At 59.7% G+C, this 15,626-nt stretch overlaps 1 protein-coding gene across 1 annotated transcript in view; it reads left to right on the top strand.

The window, feature by feature from the left end:
* Positions 1–8,265: 8,265 nt before the first annotated feature.
* The window catches only part of PRDM12 (PR/SET domain 12), a 73,393-nt gene continuing 66,032 nt past the window's right edge, over positions 8,266–15,626 (top strand). The window contains exons 1-3 of the mRNA XM_003911185.4: positions 8,266–8,542; positions 10,287–10,477; positions 11,862–12,017. Coding sequence (XP_003911234.2) covers positions 8,320–8,542; positions 10,287–10,477; positions 11,862–12,017 — 570 coding nt within the window. The 5' untranslated portion in view covers positions 8,266–8,319. The remainder of the gene's footprint in view (positions 8,543–10,286; positions 10,478–11,861; positions 12,018–15,626) is intronic.

Here is a 15,626-nt window from a genome sequence, read left to right on the forward strand (position 1 = left end):
AGGCTCCCTCGTGCCACCCAGAGGAGGCAGGCAAGGCCGGAACCTTCACTGTACTTCCCTAACCTGTCCATGCCATTGTGGGTATGACATCTACCCTGTCATTCATTCACGGGCTGAGCATTCTCTGTGTGCCAGGCCCTGGTGCTGGCCCCTGGTGCTGGCCCCTGGTGCTGGCCCGGGAGACGAAGGAAGATTCAGACCAGATGCCTGTCCTCCAGAAGCCCCAGTCCTGAGATGGGTCAGAAGGGACCACGGAGTCCATTTCTGCACACCTGGGCCTAGTTTCTGTGCAGTAACCAAAAGCTGCTCCCTGCCCACTGGAACGGGCTCTTGGGGTTGGCAGACAGTGCATGCGTCCCCCAAGTCATTGTTCCTCTGGCTTGGACAGCCCTAGCCAGGAGGTTGTAGTTAAAGTCCCAGCCTGGAATCAGGCTGCCTGGATTTCAGTTTCACCTCTCCTCTTTGCTTACTGTGTGTGACCAGGGGCATATCAGTGATACTCTGCCCCTTCTTCCTCCCAGCCTCTAATGTGACGGCAGGGCTGCAGCGGCCATTGTGTTGCCACGAGAACAGAAGGAACCTCAGGCCTCACATCCTTGAACTGCTGAGCCAAGGTCATAGACACACATCCACCTCTGCACTCTGTTAGGTGAAAAAGTAGATCTCTTGTGACAGCAGCCACTGGGGTCAGGTCCACTGTTGCTTGGGGCCAGAGGTGTTGCTAGATAAGACACTTAACTTCCCTGTGGCTCAGTTTCCCTTTCTGTGAGTTACAGATAATGACAGCAGCTACCTCAGTGTGCAGGGCTGAGGATGGATGGAGATACCCTGGGTGCCTAGCAATTGTTCATTATACAATGACTATTGCTCTTCATTCCAGTCACTCTCTGTAAGATACGGCTCACAGACTCCTTGGCGTCCTGGTCAACTTTCTTAGCATGTGGTTTTGCTTTCAGTATGTATTTACAGGTGATATTTGGTACCTACCTTTGTTCTTTCCATGTTTCCCTTCCCAAAGCTGTGTAGCCACATGGTGTTTGTTGCTATTGTTTTTGTTGTTTTGTTTTTGAGACAGAATTTTGCTCTGTCGCCCAGGCTGGAGTGCAGTGGTGCGATCTTGGCTCACTGCAGCCTCCGCCTCCCAGAGTCAAGTGATTTTCCTGCCTCAGCCTCCCAAGTAGCTGGGACTACAGGTGTGTGCCATCACTTTTGGCTGATTTTTTGTATTTTTAGTAGAGACGGGGTTTTGCCATGTTGCCCAGGCTGTTCTCAAACTTCTGTGCTCAGGCAATCCTGAACCCGCCTCAGCTTTCCAAAGTGCTGGGATTATAGGCGTCAGCCACCACACGTGACCTACCATATGTTATTATTTATTTATTTATTTATTTTATTTTATTTTATTTTTTTGAGACAGAGTCTCTCTCTGTCACCAGGCTGGAGTGCAGTGGCGTGACCATGGCTCACTGTGACCTCCACCTCCCTGGTTCAAGTGATTCTCCTGCCTCAGCCTCCTGAGTAGCTGTGATTACAGGCACCCATCACCACGCCCGATTAATTTTTGTATTTTTAGTAGAGATGGGGTTTTGCCATGTTGGTCAGGCTTGTCTCGAACTCCTGACCTCGAGTGATCCACCTGCCTTGGCCTCCCAAAGTGCTGGGATTACAGGTGTGAGCCACCGTGCCCGGCCATATGTTATCCTTTAAATGTAATGAAAGTGCCCGCATTTTTTGTAAGTCAAGTGCATCCTCTCTCCTGTGAGCTTTTCATGCATCATCTTTGATCCTTTACAAAAACCTTCCCAGTGGAGGTTCTATTTTTATCTCCATTTCGCAGATGAACAAACTGAGGCTCACAGAGCACAAGTGGGTGCCTTAGCTCCTGGCCAGTAGCTGCTGGAACCAGACTTGGACCCATATCTGCAGGTCTCTGGAGCCCTGGGCATTTCTTGATGGCCCCAGAGGACCTATTCACCTGGGGAGTGGTCTCTGGGGAGGGGACAGGAATAGGAATGCCAGTCACAAGCACCTTTTCACCATTCACTTTGCAACTTGAGTGTGAGCTTATTCACCTGGCACATCAGGCATCACAAACAGGTCTGGTTATTGTTCCCACTCTACAAATGAGGTCATAGCCATTTCAGCAGGAGCCCTCAGAGAAAGCGGTCCAGAGAGGCCTCAGAGCCGCCAGGGCGACCTAGGAGAAGCTCTGGCCTACCAGGGTGCACCGCTTAGAAGGTGGTCTGAGAAGGCAAGAACTGGGTCTGCCCTGGTCACTCGGTGCCCCCAGGGCCTTGTATGGGACCTGGTACACAGTAGGTGCTCAATAAATGTTTGTTGAACAACCTAATAAGTCCCCTGAGGCAGGAGATGGTCTGGATGGCAGCAGGTGGCCTCAGGGAGCAGCAGTCAGGGCACAGGCCCCTAACTCCAGCCCCCTGTCTGCTCTGGGGCAATGCAGGGAGGACATTTCAGGTGGAGTTGAGTGCAAGGTTCTGGAAGGCAGGAGGCTGCGGCAGGAGAGGTCGTGGAGGAAGGGCTGGGTGTGGGGTGGTAAGGGGCTCCGGCGGAAGAGGAGGTTGTGAATGGGTGGGGGAGGGCTCCTTCTGGCTACCCCTAGACCCACCAGAGGGGCAGGCAGCAGAGGAGGGTGAGCTGGAGGCCGGAGGGGCCAGGGAAGACGGACAGGGAGGGCACGATGCCTCTCGCAGACTCAGAACAGCCTGCCTTCTTCATCCGTTCCCTCCTGCTTTCCCCAGGATTCTTTTTGTCCCCACACCCCAGTCTCTCTGTAGCACCCTGTCGCTCCCTCTTGGTGGTCCAGCTCTTGAAAGCCTCTCCAGGCCTCGGGCTCTTTAGGAAGCCATGCCTCTCCCCCTCTGCTTCCTTCATCTCGGCGTCTTTGTACCTCTGCGTCTCTGACTCGGCCTTTCATCTGCTCCTTCCACCCGGGCATCGCCTTGCCTCAGTCTCCCCCCCCCCCGCCCCCGCCGTCTCGCCCCCTCTGCTTCCAGAAGCCTGCGCCTCTGTCTTTCCCACCGCCCCTTCTCCTGGTGTCCCCGGCGTCTCTCCCGTCCGTCCCAGCTTCCCCCCTCCTCCGCCCCGGGGCGCCTGGGGAGACTCGCGTGCCAGTCACCTGCCGGTTGGGGCGCCGGCTTCGCGCCTATGCACTCCACGTGGGCGCCCCGTGGCGCGCCTTTGTCTCTACCGAGCCTCGAAGGCTAATTATATTGGGCGGGGACGGAGGTGGGGTGGGAGACTGGGCCGCCGTCCCCATTCACCGCGCCGAGGCCGCCACTCCGCCGGCAGCCCCGCGCAGGCCCGGACCCTAGTCACGTCTGTTGAAACCGTTTCTTCGGCCTCGCCCCCACCACCTAGGCAGCCCACCGGCACCTTTGTACGCGCCGGCGGGGGCGCCCTGGAGCCCTGAACCGTCCTACGGGGAACAGGGGGTTGGGGGCGGGGAGCAGCGCGGGCCGCACGCGAGGAAGGAATTTCCTGGGCCATTGCGATAATGGGAACAAGAAAGATTGAGGCTCAGAAAGCCAGAGAGAGACGTGTGAGGAGGAAGCGGAGAGGGTGTGAGAAGCTGGAGAGGGGGCCGGAGCGCCAGCGAAAGAGGGGAGCGCGGGGGAAGGAGGAAGAGAAGGAGAGGAGGAGAAGAGAGACGCGGCTGCTGGGCGCGCGACGGCAGCTGGCGGAGGAGGGGAGCGGACGAGAACCTGTGCGCGGGGGAAGCCAGGACGGAGGGCAGCATGGGCAGGGGAGGGTTGTCGAGTGGCTGCGCCCGGGCTGTGCCGAGGAGCCCGCGGGGGCGGCAGGACCGCGGGCCGCGGGACTCACGGACAGCGCGAGGCGGCGCGGTGGCCCCTCTCCCTATGCGGGGCTGGGGCGCGGAGGCTGGGCGGGGCCGGTGGGCGTCTGAGCGCGGCGCGGGCGCATTCTTCGCCTTTTCTTCCTGGGGCTCATTCCGGCCGATCGATACCTGCGCAGGACCTGCCCCCGCCGCTAATATCTTTTTAATGAGTTCGCCAGGCTTAAAGCGAGCGCGATCTGCCCTCCAGGGTGGATTTTCCCCCGGCAGATGTTTCGGGAGGAGGAGGCGCGAGGAGCTCCCGGGAGGGGGGACAAATCTCTCCCTCCGAGGGGCGAGAACAGGAGACTTTCTTCTAAAGTTCAAAAGAAAGACGGGCTTTCACTCGGCCCCCAAAAATGTATTTCTCGGCGGACAATGGGCTTCTTTCTGCGCCTCTGAGAGCCGGCGAGGCGAGCGGGGCGGGGACCCGTGCGCTTTGGTCTGGCCTGACCGACTCGCACCCCCCTCCCCCGCACCCAGGCAGGGGCCCCAGAGCTAGGGTGCAGGAGCCGCGAAGCCGGCAGCCCCTCCGAGCGTCCCCTTGAAGGGCACTGTCGCAACCTGGCCGTCCCGGAGCTGAGCCCTGGCGCACTGGCGAGAACGAAAGCGTCGTGCGGGCTGGGGCGCGGGGCCAGGGAAACCCTCGGCTGTCCCACACGCCCCCGGTCTCATAGGTGCCTCAGCCAGGCCGAAGGGACACGCGCTGGTGCCTCGAGGGGAGGCCGGACGGACCTCCGGGCTTGGGCCGCGGCCTCCTTCCCCTCGGCGCTCCGCCCTGCGCGAGGCAACAAGTAGAAATTAGCCGACCCTGGGTGGCTGCCGGGCCCTGGGCCTGTCTTGCCCGCTCCGGCCCGACCAGCCCTCCGGATAGCCGCCTGCTCTTCTCCTCCACTTCCCCTTCAATGTCCCTCCGTGGGGCCGTCAGCCTGCCGCGGCGGCCCTCTCTCCACTCCCGTGGGCTCGGGGGAAGGGGGTACCCGGGCGGCGAGGATGACCTCCGAAGAGCCGCGGCAAATTGATTCGTTCCGCCCGGAGCCGGGGCCGCGTGAATGGGGGCCCGGGCGGCGGCGGCAGCGGCGGCGATGAGGATAAAGATGTTCTCCCTGAAAGGAGGAGGGGGCGCGGAGCGGGAAGCGGGGCCATTCACTCCTGGCCCGGCCCCTCGGGAAGCCGCGCCGAAGAAAGGGGGCCGAGGCCTATTCAAGTCCTACGAGCCGCCCACAATGGACCGATATACTGGGGGCCTCTCTATTAACGCCCATGAATATTAAAGAGATCGCCAAGTGGCGGCCAGCGGGCGAGGGGGGCGACAGTGCCTGCGAGCTCCGGCCCGGCCGAGGGGAGGGGGATTTTGCGCGAGCAGATTCCGCGCCTGGGCTCCGCGGAAAATGACAAAATGACATGGGTCATCCGCTGGGAAAGCCCGGAATGTTTCCCCTCGAAATCTCCTCCCGGGGAGATGCAAGCCCAGGGTCTTGGTGCCTATTTCAATGCACCTTGAGACTGGGCGCTACCAACAGGCTCCTTTTTCCCCGGGCGGGGGTCCAGGTGGGTTTGCGGCTAGACTAAAAGCACAAAATGTGAGCACAGTGGAGGTCTCGGCGCACAAACCGGGAGGCTGTTCTGGGCTCCGCTTCCGCCCCGCTCCCAGCACTGCTCCCCGGGTTTGAGGGTCCGGAGGAGAGGAATGGGACTCAACTGGCCGCAGTCCGAGCCCGTGGTCACTGCGCCAGCGGAATCCAAGCCTCTGACTCTAAGCCGAGGTTCAGGACCCAAATGCTGCGCCCCAGCACGGAGGATGCACGGACCCGAGGGCTTCCCGCAGTGGGACGTGGCCCTGGAGAGGGCAAAATCCTCGGGATTGTCGTGGGGGAAAGTGATCTTACCCAAAGTGAGACCAAGCAAAGAAACCTCAATTCACAAAGTCCAACTCAAACCATTGCACAGACAGGGACCCTAAGGCTCAGAGAGGAAAGGGGCAGTCTACGGGACACACAGCACTCCTTATCCTCCTTTGGGTTGCTGGAGGAACTGAGGTCGCTTTCGGGGCTTGGGAGCTGCCGCAGCGCTTGGCTCCTGGCAGCTCTCCCCGACGTCGTCTCCCTCGCTCGCAGCACTTTCTCCTCTCCACCTAGGTCTTCCTAGAAGCCAAGAAGTAGGCGCAGGTGAGGGTTCCCTGCAGGAGCCATCGGACTGCAGACGCCCCCTCAGATTCGAGCTCTGGCCAGGGAGCCGATGTGACCCGCCGGCTGCGTCGGAAAATGAGTGGAGGGTTCGGGGACAGTAACCCACCTCCCTCCTCAGCAGGGCTGCCCTCTGCTGGCGCCCTGCCCAACGGTCCTGCCTTCTGCCAGGTGTTCCTTTCCCTGGGCGCCAGCCTCGGGCGGACCCGGGCGCCGGGTCTGAAGGCCAGCTACCGCCGCCTTCCTCCCTTTGCGTGCCAACGGGGACGGGGGATGCCGGAGACTACTGGCAGGAACCAGGGGTCTGGAGTCTGGCCGCCAGGTGTGAGGCCCTCTTAGCCAAGGCGCGTCCGGGTGGTGGAGGGGCCTCTATGCCAAGAGGCGTTAGGACAGGGTCTCGCTTATGGGAGGTCAGCTCGCTGTCCTTCCACCCAAGTCCTCCGCGCTGCGGAGAAGGTCTGGGGAGTCCACACCGTCCAGCGGAGACTAACCCATGAGCCTGACCCACGCCGAGAGGGTCCAGACACCTCGGTTAGTGGCATCTGAAATTGTAGCCTTGCGGTGGGAGCCAGAAGTGCGGCAGGTGGGGTGAGCCCCCTCACCCAGCATGTCAGGGCCTGGGGTCCGAGGCTTGAGGCTGACATCTGGGGATCGGCGAAACCTGCAGAAACTGGGGGCTTTCCGCCCGGCTCAGCAGCTCCCTGCTTCAGGAGAGGGGATCGCTGGGCTCCGAGGTGCCTCAAAACCGCCGCAAAGCAAGTCTACTCCTGGGGTGATGAGCAGGAGGAATAGAGGGGAGGAAGGGAAAGAAGAGAGAGGCAGAGGAGAAAGAAAGAACAAGGAGGCAAGAAGGAAGGGGCGCCGCAACGCCACGGGCTTCCCGAGGTTGCAGCTCAGCAAGGAGCCCCAAGGCCGAGTCGCAAGCCGAACCCGCGCTGAGGCCTCTCGCGGAGCTGCCTGCAGTTTCGAAGGGACTTAGCTCTCAGGCACGCCTGCTCCCACCTAGGAACGGTCTCGGGACCCCTTTCAATCCCCCTATATCCCGTAGGAAATTCTTTTCCCAGAGACAGGCTGCCAGTGCGATTCCGGTCCGCCCATCTCAACCCCGGATCTGGCCCCGCAAGAGCCAGAAGCCTGGCCGCCCACGAAGCTGTCTCAGGCCGGGACCAGCCCTAGCCTCAGCCCCGACGACGGCTGCAGCCCCGCCTCGGCAGCCCAGTGAGCCCGCGGAGGAGTTTCGCACCCGACTGCGCACAGGGAGCTAGTTGGTGCGGCCCGTTTGAAGCGAAGCGCCAGCTTCAGCCGCGCAGTCTGAACAGGGGATCCGCGTGGCAACTGGGGCTGCGCGCGAGCTCGGGGCGACTGTGGTGGCCAGGGGAGTGCAGGGCCGGGGAGAGAAGAGGACGCGGGCCCTGGCCAGGGAGGGAGAGCTGTGCCGGGCTGGGCCGGCCGGCCGGGGCAGCAGAGGAAAGGTGAACACCGGGTTCGGCCAGGCAGGTGAGCGTGGATCCGGCCTGAGGGGAGCGCGGGGTCCGAAGCCAGGCGTCCCCTCTTGTCCAGCCCGTTCCCTGGAGTCCTGGCGAGCCTCGCCGCACCCCCTCCCCTGCTCCGTCCCCTCCTCTCCTCACAGCCGGCTGAGCCTCCCTCCCTGCCCGGCGCTTCCCACGGGGAGAGAAGAGAAAACAGGAGGGGGAAGGAAGGACCAGGAAGGGGAGGGAGGAGTGGAGGGGGACTGTTCGGAGCGGTCCGCGCGCCCCCGCCCCTCGCGCTCTCGCGACGAAGGCTCCTCAAGCCCAGCCGGGTACAACAAGTCTGTCCTCCGACGTCAGGGGGTCATTAATAACCAATTAGGAGGGTCACTGCGGCTCCTATAAAGGCGCTGAGATTTTGCCAAGGGGAAGACGGCCCCGGCCGAGTGTGCGAGAGGCTAGCGCGCGTCTGAGAGCCCCTTGCTGCCGCTTCCCTGCAACCACCCGCCTCTCTCCCACCCCGCACCCCCCGCACCCGCCTCCGCCTCCACCCGCGTCTCTCCACCCTCCGCGCCTCCTTTGCCATCTCTGCAGATTTCACCATCTCTCTTCCTCTCTCCCCCTCGTTCACTTTCCTCCCAGTCGCCCCCTCACCTCCCGCTCCCTCCTGCGTCCTCCTCCTCTCCGTCCTCCCCCTGCTCTGGTTCCTTCTCCATCGCAGCCCGCTCCTCTCTCCCCTTGGGCTCCCCTCTAGCCCGCCCACCTCCCCCGTCGGCCCGGCCGTCCCCCGGCGCCGGGGAGCTCCGGGCCGCCCATGATGGGCTCCGTGCTCCCGGCTGAGGCCCTGGTGCTCAAGACCGGGCTGAAGGCGCCGGGACTGGCGCTGGCCGAGGTCATCACCTCCGACATCCTGCACAGCTTCCTGTACGGCCGCTGGCGCAACGTGCTCGGGGAGCAGCTCTTCGAGGACAAGAGCCACCACGCCAGCCCCAAGACGGCCTTCACCGCCGAGGTGCTGGCGCAGTCCTTCTCCGGCGGTGAGTCAAGCCGTCGGGGCCTGGCGCAATCCCTCCTCCCGGCGACCCCCATTCCCGTCCTGGCGATGCGCGAGACGCGGCTGGGATACCCGGCCTGTCTGCTGCTTGCGCCAACCTGGGCGCTCCCGGCGCTCCGTGCACCTCAGTTTCCCCATGGGCCAAACAAGGACGCGAGCCACCAAGCCGAGGTGGGGAGCGGGGCAGCCCCGCAGTCCACACGGCTCAAGGACCGATCCCGGCGACCCCGTCGCTCGGCTCCGTCGCCCCCGCCGGCCCCTCCTTTCCCCTCCCGCGCTTGAGCTGGCGGGTTCCTGGCATTTAAAGCCTTACTAGGCGTGTAATAGCAGTTGACTCAAAAAGAAGGGGTTTTAAATTCATTTAGTTAACTTGGGCTTGACCCGCGAAAGTTCCCACTTAAACCAAGAACTTTAAAAGGCAACCGGGGCTGGGGAGGGGGTGGAGGGAGGGCGGGCGGGGAGAAAAAGCCGCGGGGAGAGCGGGGGAGAGAAAGGGAGAGCGAGAAAAGTTTCTTTTCTTTAAGATGTCTCAAGTTCTTATTCCTCATTCATCAACCCGCAAACAATATCTTTCCCTGGGTCTGGCATCTCTGCGCGTCGCCCTCTTTTCCCCCTTTACGATTTCTGTTCCTCTCTTAATTTACCGTGAAGACTAATTCCACTTCCATTCACGCTATGTCAACCATCTAATCCCCCCTTTTTGTAAGGGGAATTCCTCGGCCCCTTTTAAACAAGTCCCCTCCGCATTGAGCTACAATTTACTGCTACAGCATTCTTCCAGGGCTAATGAATTTAGAATTAGCAATTTCTTTCGAATGGAGCCGAATGAATGCGATCACTTTAACAGCGTGACAAATTGCCGGCCGCGCCGCAATGGACACCGTTTAACCCCCCTTTCAGCCGGCCCGCTCGCCGGGTATTTTCCCAGGTAGCTTAGAGGGGAACCTTGTAAGACATGGAGGCCGCCCCTGTACGCCTCGCCGCTCCCAGCCCGGCCGCAGAGGCCCGACAGGAGAACCCTCGGGGAGCTGGGGGCCGCCGCGGCTCCTCCCCGCCCAGAGAGAAGACATCGGGGCTTGTCTGAGCCCGGGCACCGCCCTCCCTGGCACCCCACGGCCTGGGAGCAGAAAGGGACTCGGGCGCGCCCGAGGTCACACAGCGAGCGCGGAGCCTGGCCAGCTGCTGCCGGTGCTTCTTTGGCACCTCCAACACCTGCCAGCCAGAGGTCTGTCCCCAGCGCTGATCACTGGGTCCTCTGCCAGTGCCCGGAGCCTGGACGCACAGTGGGCTCCTGGAACTCGACTAGGCGAAAGAGTCTCCGGTTGGCCTTCACCTCCTTGCAGGACCTGGCCTCAGTTCTCCCGTGCATAAAACCGCTCGGTGCCGTTGGCTCGTTAATTCTTAAACTTATCCGGGGCAGAGAGCGGAAGAAGTTGTGAATGCTTTGAGAATTCGCGGAGAGACTAAAAACCCGCTTCTAAAAACGATCCCCAACGCACCACTCGCTTTCCAGGGCACGGAGGGTCCCCAGGTTGCAAAGAGAGGAGAGGTCCTTGAGCCTCTGCACATCCGACTGCCCCCAACACCCGGGTGGCTTCTCTGGATTTGGGGCCGACTTGGGTTTGGCCGGTCTGGGCAGGACCGAAGCCGGGGTCCCGGCGGGGAAGGAAGGGCCGGTCCTCGGCTGCCTCGGGCTCTGACCGGTTTTCCTGGCCCTGCCGCCACAGAAGTGCAGAAGCTGTCCAGCCTGGTGCTGCCAGCGGAGGTGATCATCGCTCAGAGCTCCATCCCTGGCGAGGGCCTCGGCATCTTCTCCAAGACGTGGATCAAGGCGGGCACCGAGATGGGTCCCTTCACCGGCCGCGTGATCGCCCCGGAGCACGTGGACATCTGCAAGAACAACAACCTCATGTGGGAGGTAAGTGCGCGCGGGCTGGGGCAGAGGGGCACAGGGACCGGCGAGGGGCGCTGGCCACGGGTGGGACTGCCGTGTCCGGCGGTCGCCGCTTCCACCAGGCAGGGAGCAGCGGACACTCCCCACCTGGACGCCCCCTGAGCCGGGACTCTAAGCCGCTCCAGCCTGGAGCTCACCCCACCTCTAGGCGCCTCCCAACCCGTGCCGAGAAGGCACGGAAAATCCGACCCTCCTTCCTCGGGACACCCTGGCAGAGCAGGACTGTCGTTGGCTCCACTTGGCAGATGAGGGCACTGAGACCCAAAGCAGTCAGGTGGCTTGCCCAGGGTCCCCACATGCCCTCCCTCCAGGCTACCTACCAGCTACTTGCATTCTTTCCCTGGCCCCAGAAGCAGCCTGGGAAGCCCCTCAAGGCCAGTCCTGGGCTGGGGGTGAGGTGGGGCTGGAAAGGAGAATGCCTGGTGAAGGCAGAATGACATTCGCGATGACCGCGGCTGAGTTGGCACTGAGTCAGCTTCTGTGTCCCCAGCCTGCAGTCACGGATGACCTCAGGAGCCCATGCCTTACTGTTTCCTTTTTACCGAGGGAAACAGAAGCTCCAAGAGGCTTCCATCCTAGGCCTTTCCACCCATGACAGTGACAGTGCCAGGGAGGGCCACCCCTGTGCTTCCTCCTAACCTTGCAGAACAGGAAACCAGTGTGCCAGACTGGTGCACACCCTTCCTAATCCCATTCCCTCACCCGCTCCCCCACTCCAGGCCCCTCCTGGTGGACCCTGGAGAAGCCCAACTTTATAGAACTGGGGGATGGCCCAGAGGCCTCTCTTGACCTCATCTTCTCCCTCCTCTGGAGGGCTGGGCCACTAACCACATTCTCCAGTTGCTAGGTCAGGAAGTTGGGGTCCAGTATGACCTCCGAGTGGCCTTGGCAGCTCACGTGAAGGGGTTTAGGCCAAACTGGAGTGCCACAGTGATCCAGCCCTCCTCCCTGGGCTCCAGGATCCTCCCTCTCTGAGGTCCTGGCTGATGTTCCCAGTGCCATGGGGAGCACCTCTGCATCCCTTGAAATAGCTCAGGGCCACTTTGTCTGAGCAGTGATCCTTGGAGACCGTTTTCTTCTGGGGGTAGGGAGGACATGGCAACAGGAGCGTATATCATGGTCAGCCCATAGGGCCCTGGAGACTGACGCCCTGTGGGCCACTTCCAACAGGGTAGCCTCAAGCAAGTCCCTGAACCTCTCCAGCCTTCCTTTCCTCAGTGGGAAAATGAAGCTTTATCCACTTCCTGGGGCTGTTGTGAGGATGGAGAGTGTATGTGTGGAAGTGCCTGGAAGATTGTACACATGACATAGCCCTGCCTTACCTGGTCCTCGATCCATCTGTGCCCAGGTGTTCAATGAGGATGGCACGGTGCGCTACTTCATAGATGCCAGCCAGGAGGACCACCGGAGCTGGATGACCTACATCAAGTGTGCACGTAACGAGCAGGAGCAGAACCTAGAGGTTGTCCAGATCGGCACCAGCATCTTCTACAAGGCCATTGAGGTGTGTGCGTGTGCACTGTTGTGTAGGGACCAGCTGGTAAACCCGGTGTGGGGAGGTGTGCAGGGCAGCGATGTCCAGGAACCACAGTGGACAGAGGGGGAGCTGACACTGGCCTCGCTGGCTTTGCTCAGGCCATGGGGCTACAGCAGACAGGTGGTCTCCAGACACCCCGCTCTCCAGGTGTGTGACCTCCATGGGAAGCTTTCTGCTGCAGATCAGAAAGGATAGGGCTCTCAACTTGATGCCATTGGGAATGTCATGAGCATCCCAATAGTGAGGTCCCCGGATGTTGGCTGAGGGTGTCCCGATGTTCAGGGGTCACAGAGACATAGAGAAGCAAGATGGGGAGAGGCAGCCCAGGGAACGAGTTGGGGTGGGAGAGAGGGTGTGTGTCTGCAGCCATTTAGCGGTCTGATGGCCCTCATTCTGCATGCGTGGGCACCAGTGGCTTACGGCTCATGACTCCAGTCTCAGCGATGGCTTCCCGTGTGTCAGGCTTCTCCCAGATGCCTTCCCGTGTGTCAGGCTTCCCGTGTGTCAAGCTTCTCCCAGATGCTGGATATGCAGTACGGTATTTAATCCCCACGCGGCCCCAGGAGGAGGACTCTGTGATTATTTACAGTTTACGGACCAGAAAACCAGGTCTCCCTTGGTGGCAGCAGACTTGGGGGTTTTGCAGGCCATCTGGGGAGACTGTTAGCACTAATAGCTGCGCTTCCTGAGCCGTCTCAGAGGAGACAGACAGGGCCAGGAAACAGGCTGAACACGGTGGCTTATGCCTGTAATCCCAGCACTTTGGGAGGCCGAGGTGAGTGAATTACCTGAGGTCAGGAGTTCAAGACCAGCCTGGCCAACATGATGAGACCTCATCTCTAATAAAAACACAAAAATTAGCAGGGCGTGGTGGCGGGCACCTGTAATTTCAGCTACTGAGGAGGCTAAGGCATGAGAATTGCTTGCACCAGGAAGGCAGAGGTTGCAGTGAGCCGAGATCACGCCACTGCACTCCAGCCTGGGCGACACAATGAGATTCCATCTCAAAAAAAAAAAAAAAAAAAAAGATGGCATGTAAATATCACTTCCTGTGGTGTGGCAGGGATGAGGCTGAGCCAGGAAGGTTCAGAGGGGAATGGAAAGAGGAGGGCTTCCTGGTAGGGCAGTGCTTGGGCAGAGGCAGAAAAGATCCAGGTGACTGGGCAGTGGCGGAGGGTGCAAACCAAGCAGAGAGGTGGTCACCCGGGCAGGCCCACACTGGGACCCTCCATGGACAGTGTCCTTTGGCAGGAAATCTGGCCCAGGGGTAGAGGGAAGGTGCCCACCTACCCACCGGCTGCTGGGGGTAGACTGATAGCAAGTGCTGTGCAGAGGCAGTCAGGCGCTTCCCACCACACTTCTCTGCTCCCCTCGGGGTGGGGCTGGAGCTTGATGGAGATTTTCGGGTGTTCTGTAGGAGCAGAGAGCGACTGACCTTTAGTCCATGTTCTATTTTCTCCCCAGGACTCAGACCCTGAAGCTCTTTCTAAGACCCCTGGGGGTGCCAGGGCCTAGTAGTTTCTGGGATGGGTTCCTTTGGTTGTTCCTGAATAACAAGGCCCTAGGGACTCTCCCAGAGGTGACAGCAGGGGGACTAGCCTGGGTCCCAGCTGAGGGGTGGTGCTTAGAGGAGCAGGAGGTGGACGATAAAAAAAAAGCTGAGCGGTTCCTGGATTGGGTTTCAAGTGAGGTAAGACGGCCGTGGGGCAGGGTGCAGAGACGACTGAAAGCAGCGCAGGCCCAGGACAGAGGTGGCTCCTTGACCATCTGGCTGGGCCACCACATCCTAAAATTTGCTTCCAGTGCGGCTGAATCCCACATCTAACAGAATGCACCCTCCCAGATCCTCACCCCACCACCCTGTCACACACATCTTCACCTTCATACCCTCCTTCCCAGCCATCCTGATATAGATGTGATGGAGGGCTCCCACCCATCCCCTCACCAACCCCATACGCACACACATGCCCACACATGTGAACACAAGAGACAGACCAGAAATGCCTACATCATTTTGGCAAGAGGGCTTCAGGCTGAGGCAGATGTGGGGGCCGGAGTCTCATCTCGCTGTGCGGGTCACACCGGCTAGAAGCCAAACAAAGTCAGAAAACATGAATAGACATTCAGACAGAAATTCAGTCCGAGGGCAAGGAGGCTGAAGAATATCTTCAGGGAAGCAACCGAGTTTATAGGATTAAGAAAAATGGTCATCTACATTCGATCAGGAATTTAAATTGAAAAAAGAGGATCAGGCAGAGCATAGTGGCTCACGCCTGTAATCGCAACATTTTCAGAGGATGAGGTGGACAAATCACGTGAGGTCAGGAGTGTAAGATCACCCTGGCCAACATGGTGAAACCCCATCTCTACTGAAAACACAAAAACTAGCCGGGCGTGGTGGCAGGTGCCTGTAATCCCAGCTACTCCAGAGCTGGGGCAGGAGAATTGCTTGAACCCAGGAGGCGGAGGTTGTAGTGAGCTATCAGCAGCATCGCGCTCCAGCCTGGGTGACAAAGCGAGACTCTGTCTCAACAACAACAACCAAAAAAAGAGGATCAGGACACACACACACACACACACACACATGATATAGGTATAGATATATGTGATAACATATCTGATACAGACAGATCCACCAGTTTGGCTGTCAATGCTTTTACAGAGTTAGCAAGACTTCTAAGAAGGGACTGTTTGCGTGAATGACAAGGAAGCAAAATGCTACCCATTTTACTTTTAAAGTTGGATATACTTTTTGTGGTGGCAGGTTTCTCAAATCATTTTGTCACAATGTCAGATTCCACTTACCAGATAAATTATGTGTCTGGGTGTATGTGGCCACCCTCGAGATGAGGCCGAGGCCCAGAGCTCACGCAGCCCTTGTGGGCTAGATGAGAAGATGCTGCTGTTCCCCAGGCCACTCCCTGGACGACTTGGGAATCAATCGGCTGTTTATTCTGTGTGTGTGGGTGAGTTAGCCAAGGAGAAGGACCTCTGCTGTGATGTTTTCTTAAACTTTCTGCCACTCAGAACTGCCGCTCATATTTCATAACAGTAACCCATTACTTGCCAAAAATAGTAAGGAACATCTTTATTCAATAAGCAGAATATGCTATTGCTGCTCTAAAACTTTCCATAAGTACAGAATAACAGCCTTCTCGGCCGGGCGCGGTGGCTCAAGCCTGTAATCCCAGCACTTTGGGAGGCCGAGACGGGCGGATCACGAGGTCAGGAGATCGAGACCATCCTGGCTAACACAGTGAAACCCCGTCTCTACTAAAAAATACAAAAAAAATAGCCGGGCGAGGCCGGGCGTGGTGGCTCACGCCTGTAATCCCAGCACTTTGGGAGGCCGAGGCGGGCGGATCACAAGGTCAGGAGATCGAGACCACGGTGAAACCCCGTCTCTACTAAAAAAATACAAAAAATTAGCCGGGCGCGGTTGTGGGCGCCTGTAGTCCCAGCTACTCGGGAGGCTGAGGCAGGAGAATGGCGTGAACCCGGGAGGCGGAGCTTGCAGTGAGCCGAGATTGCGCCACTGCACTCCAGCCTGGGCGACAGAGCGAGACTCCGTCTCAA

Source organism: Papio anubis, chromosome 13 (assembly GCF_008728515.1).
Source record: "Papio anubis isolate 15944 chromosome 13, Panubis1.0, whole genome shotgun sequence".
Taxonomy (NCBI): Eukaryota; Metazoa; Chordata; class Mammalia; order Primates; family Cercopithecidae; genus Papio; species Papio anubis.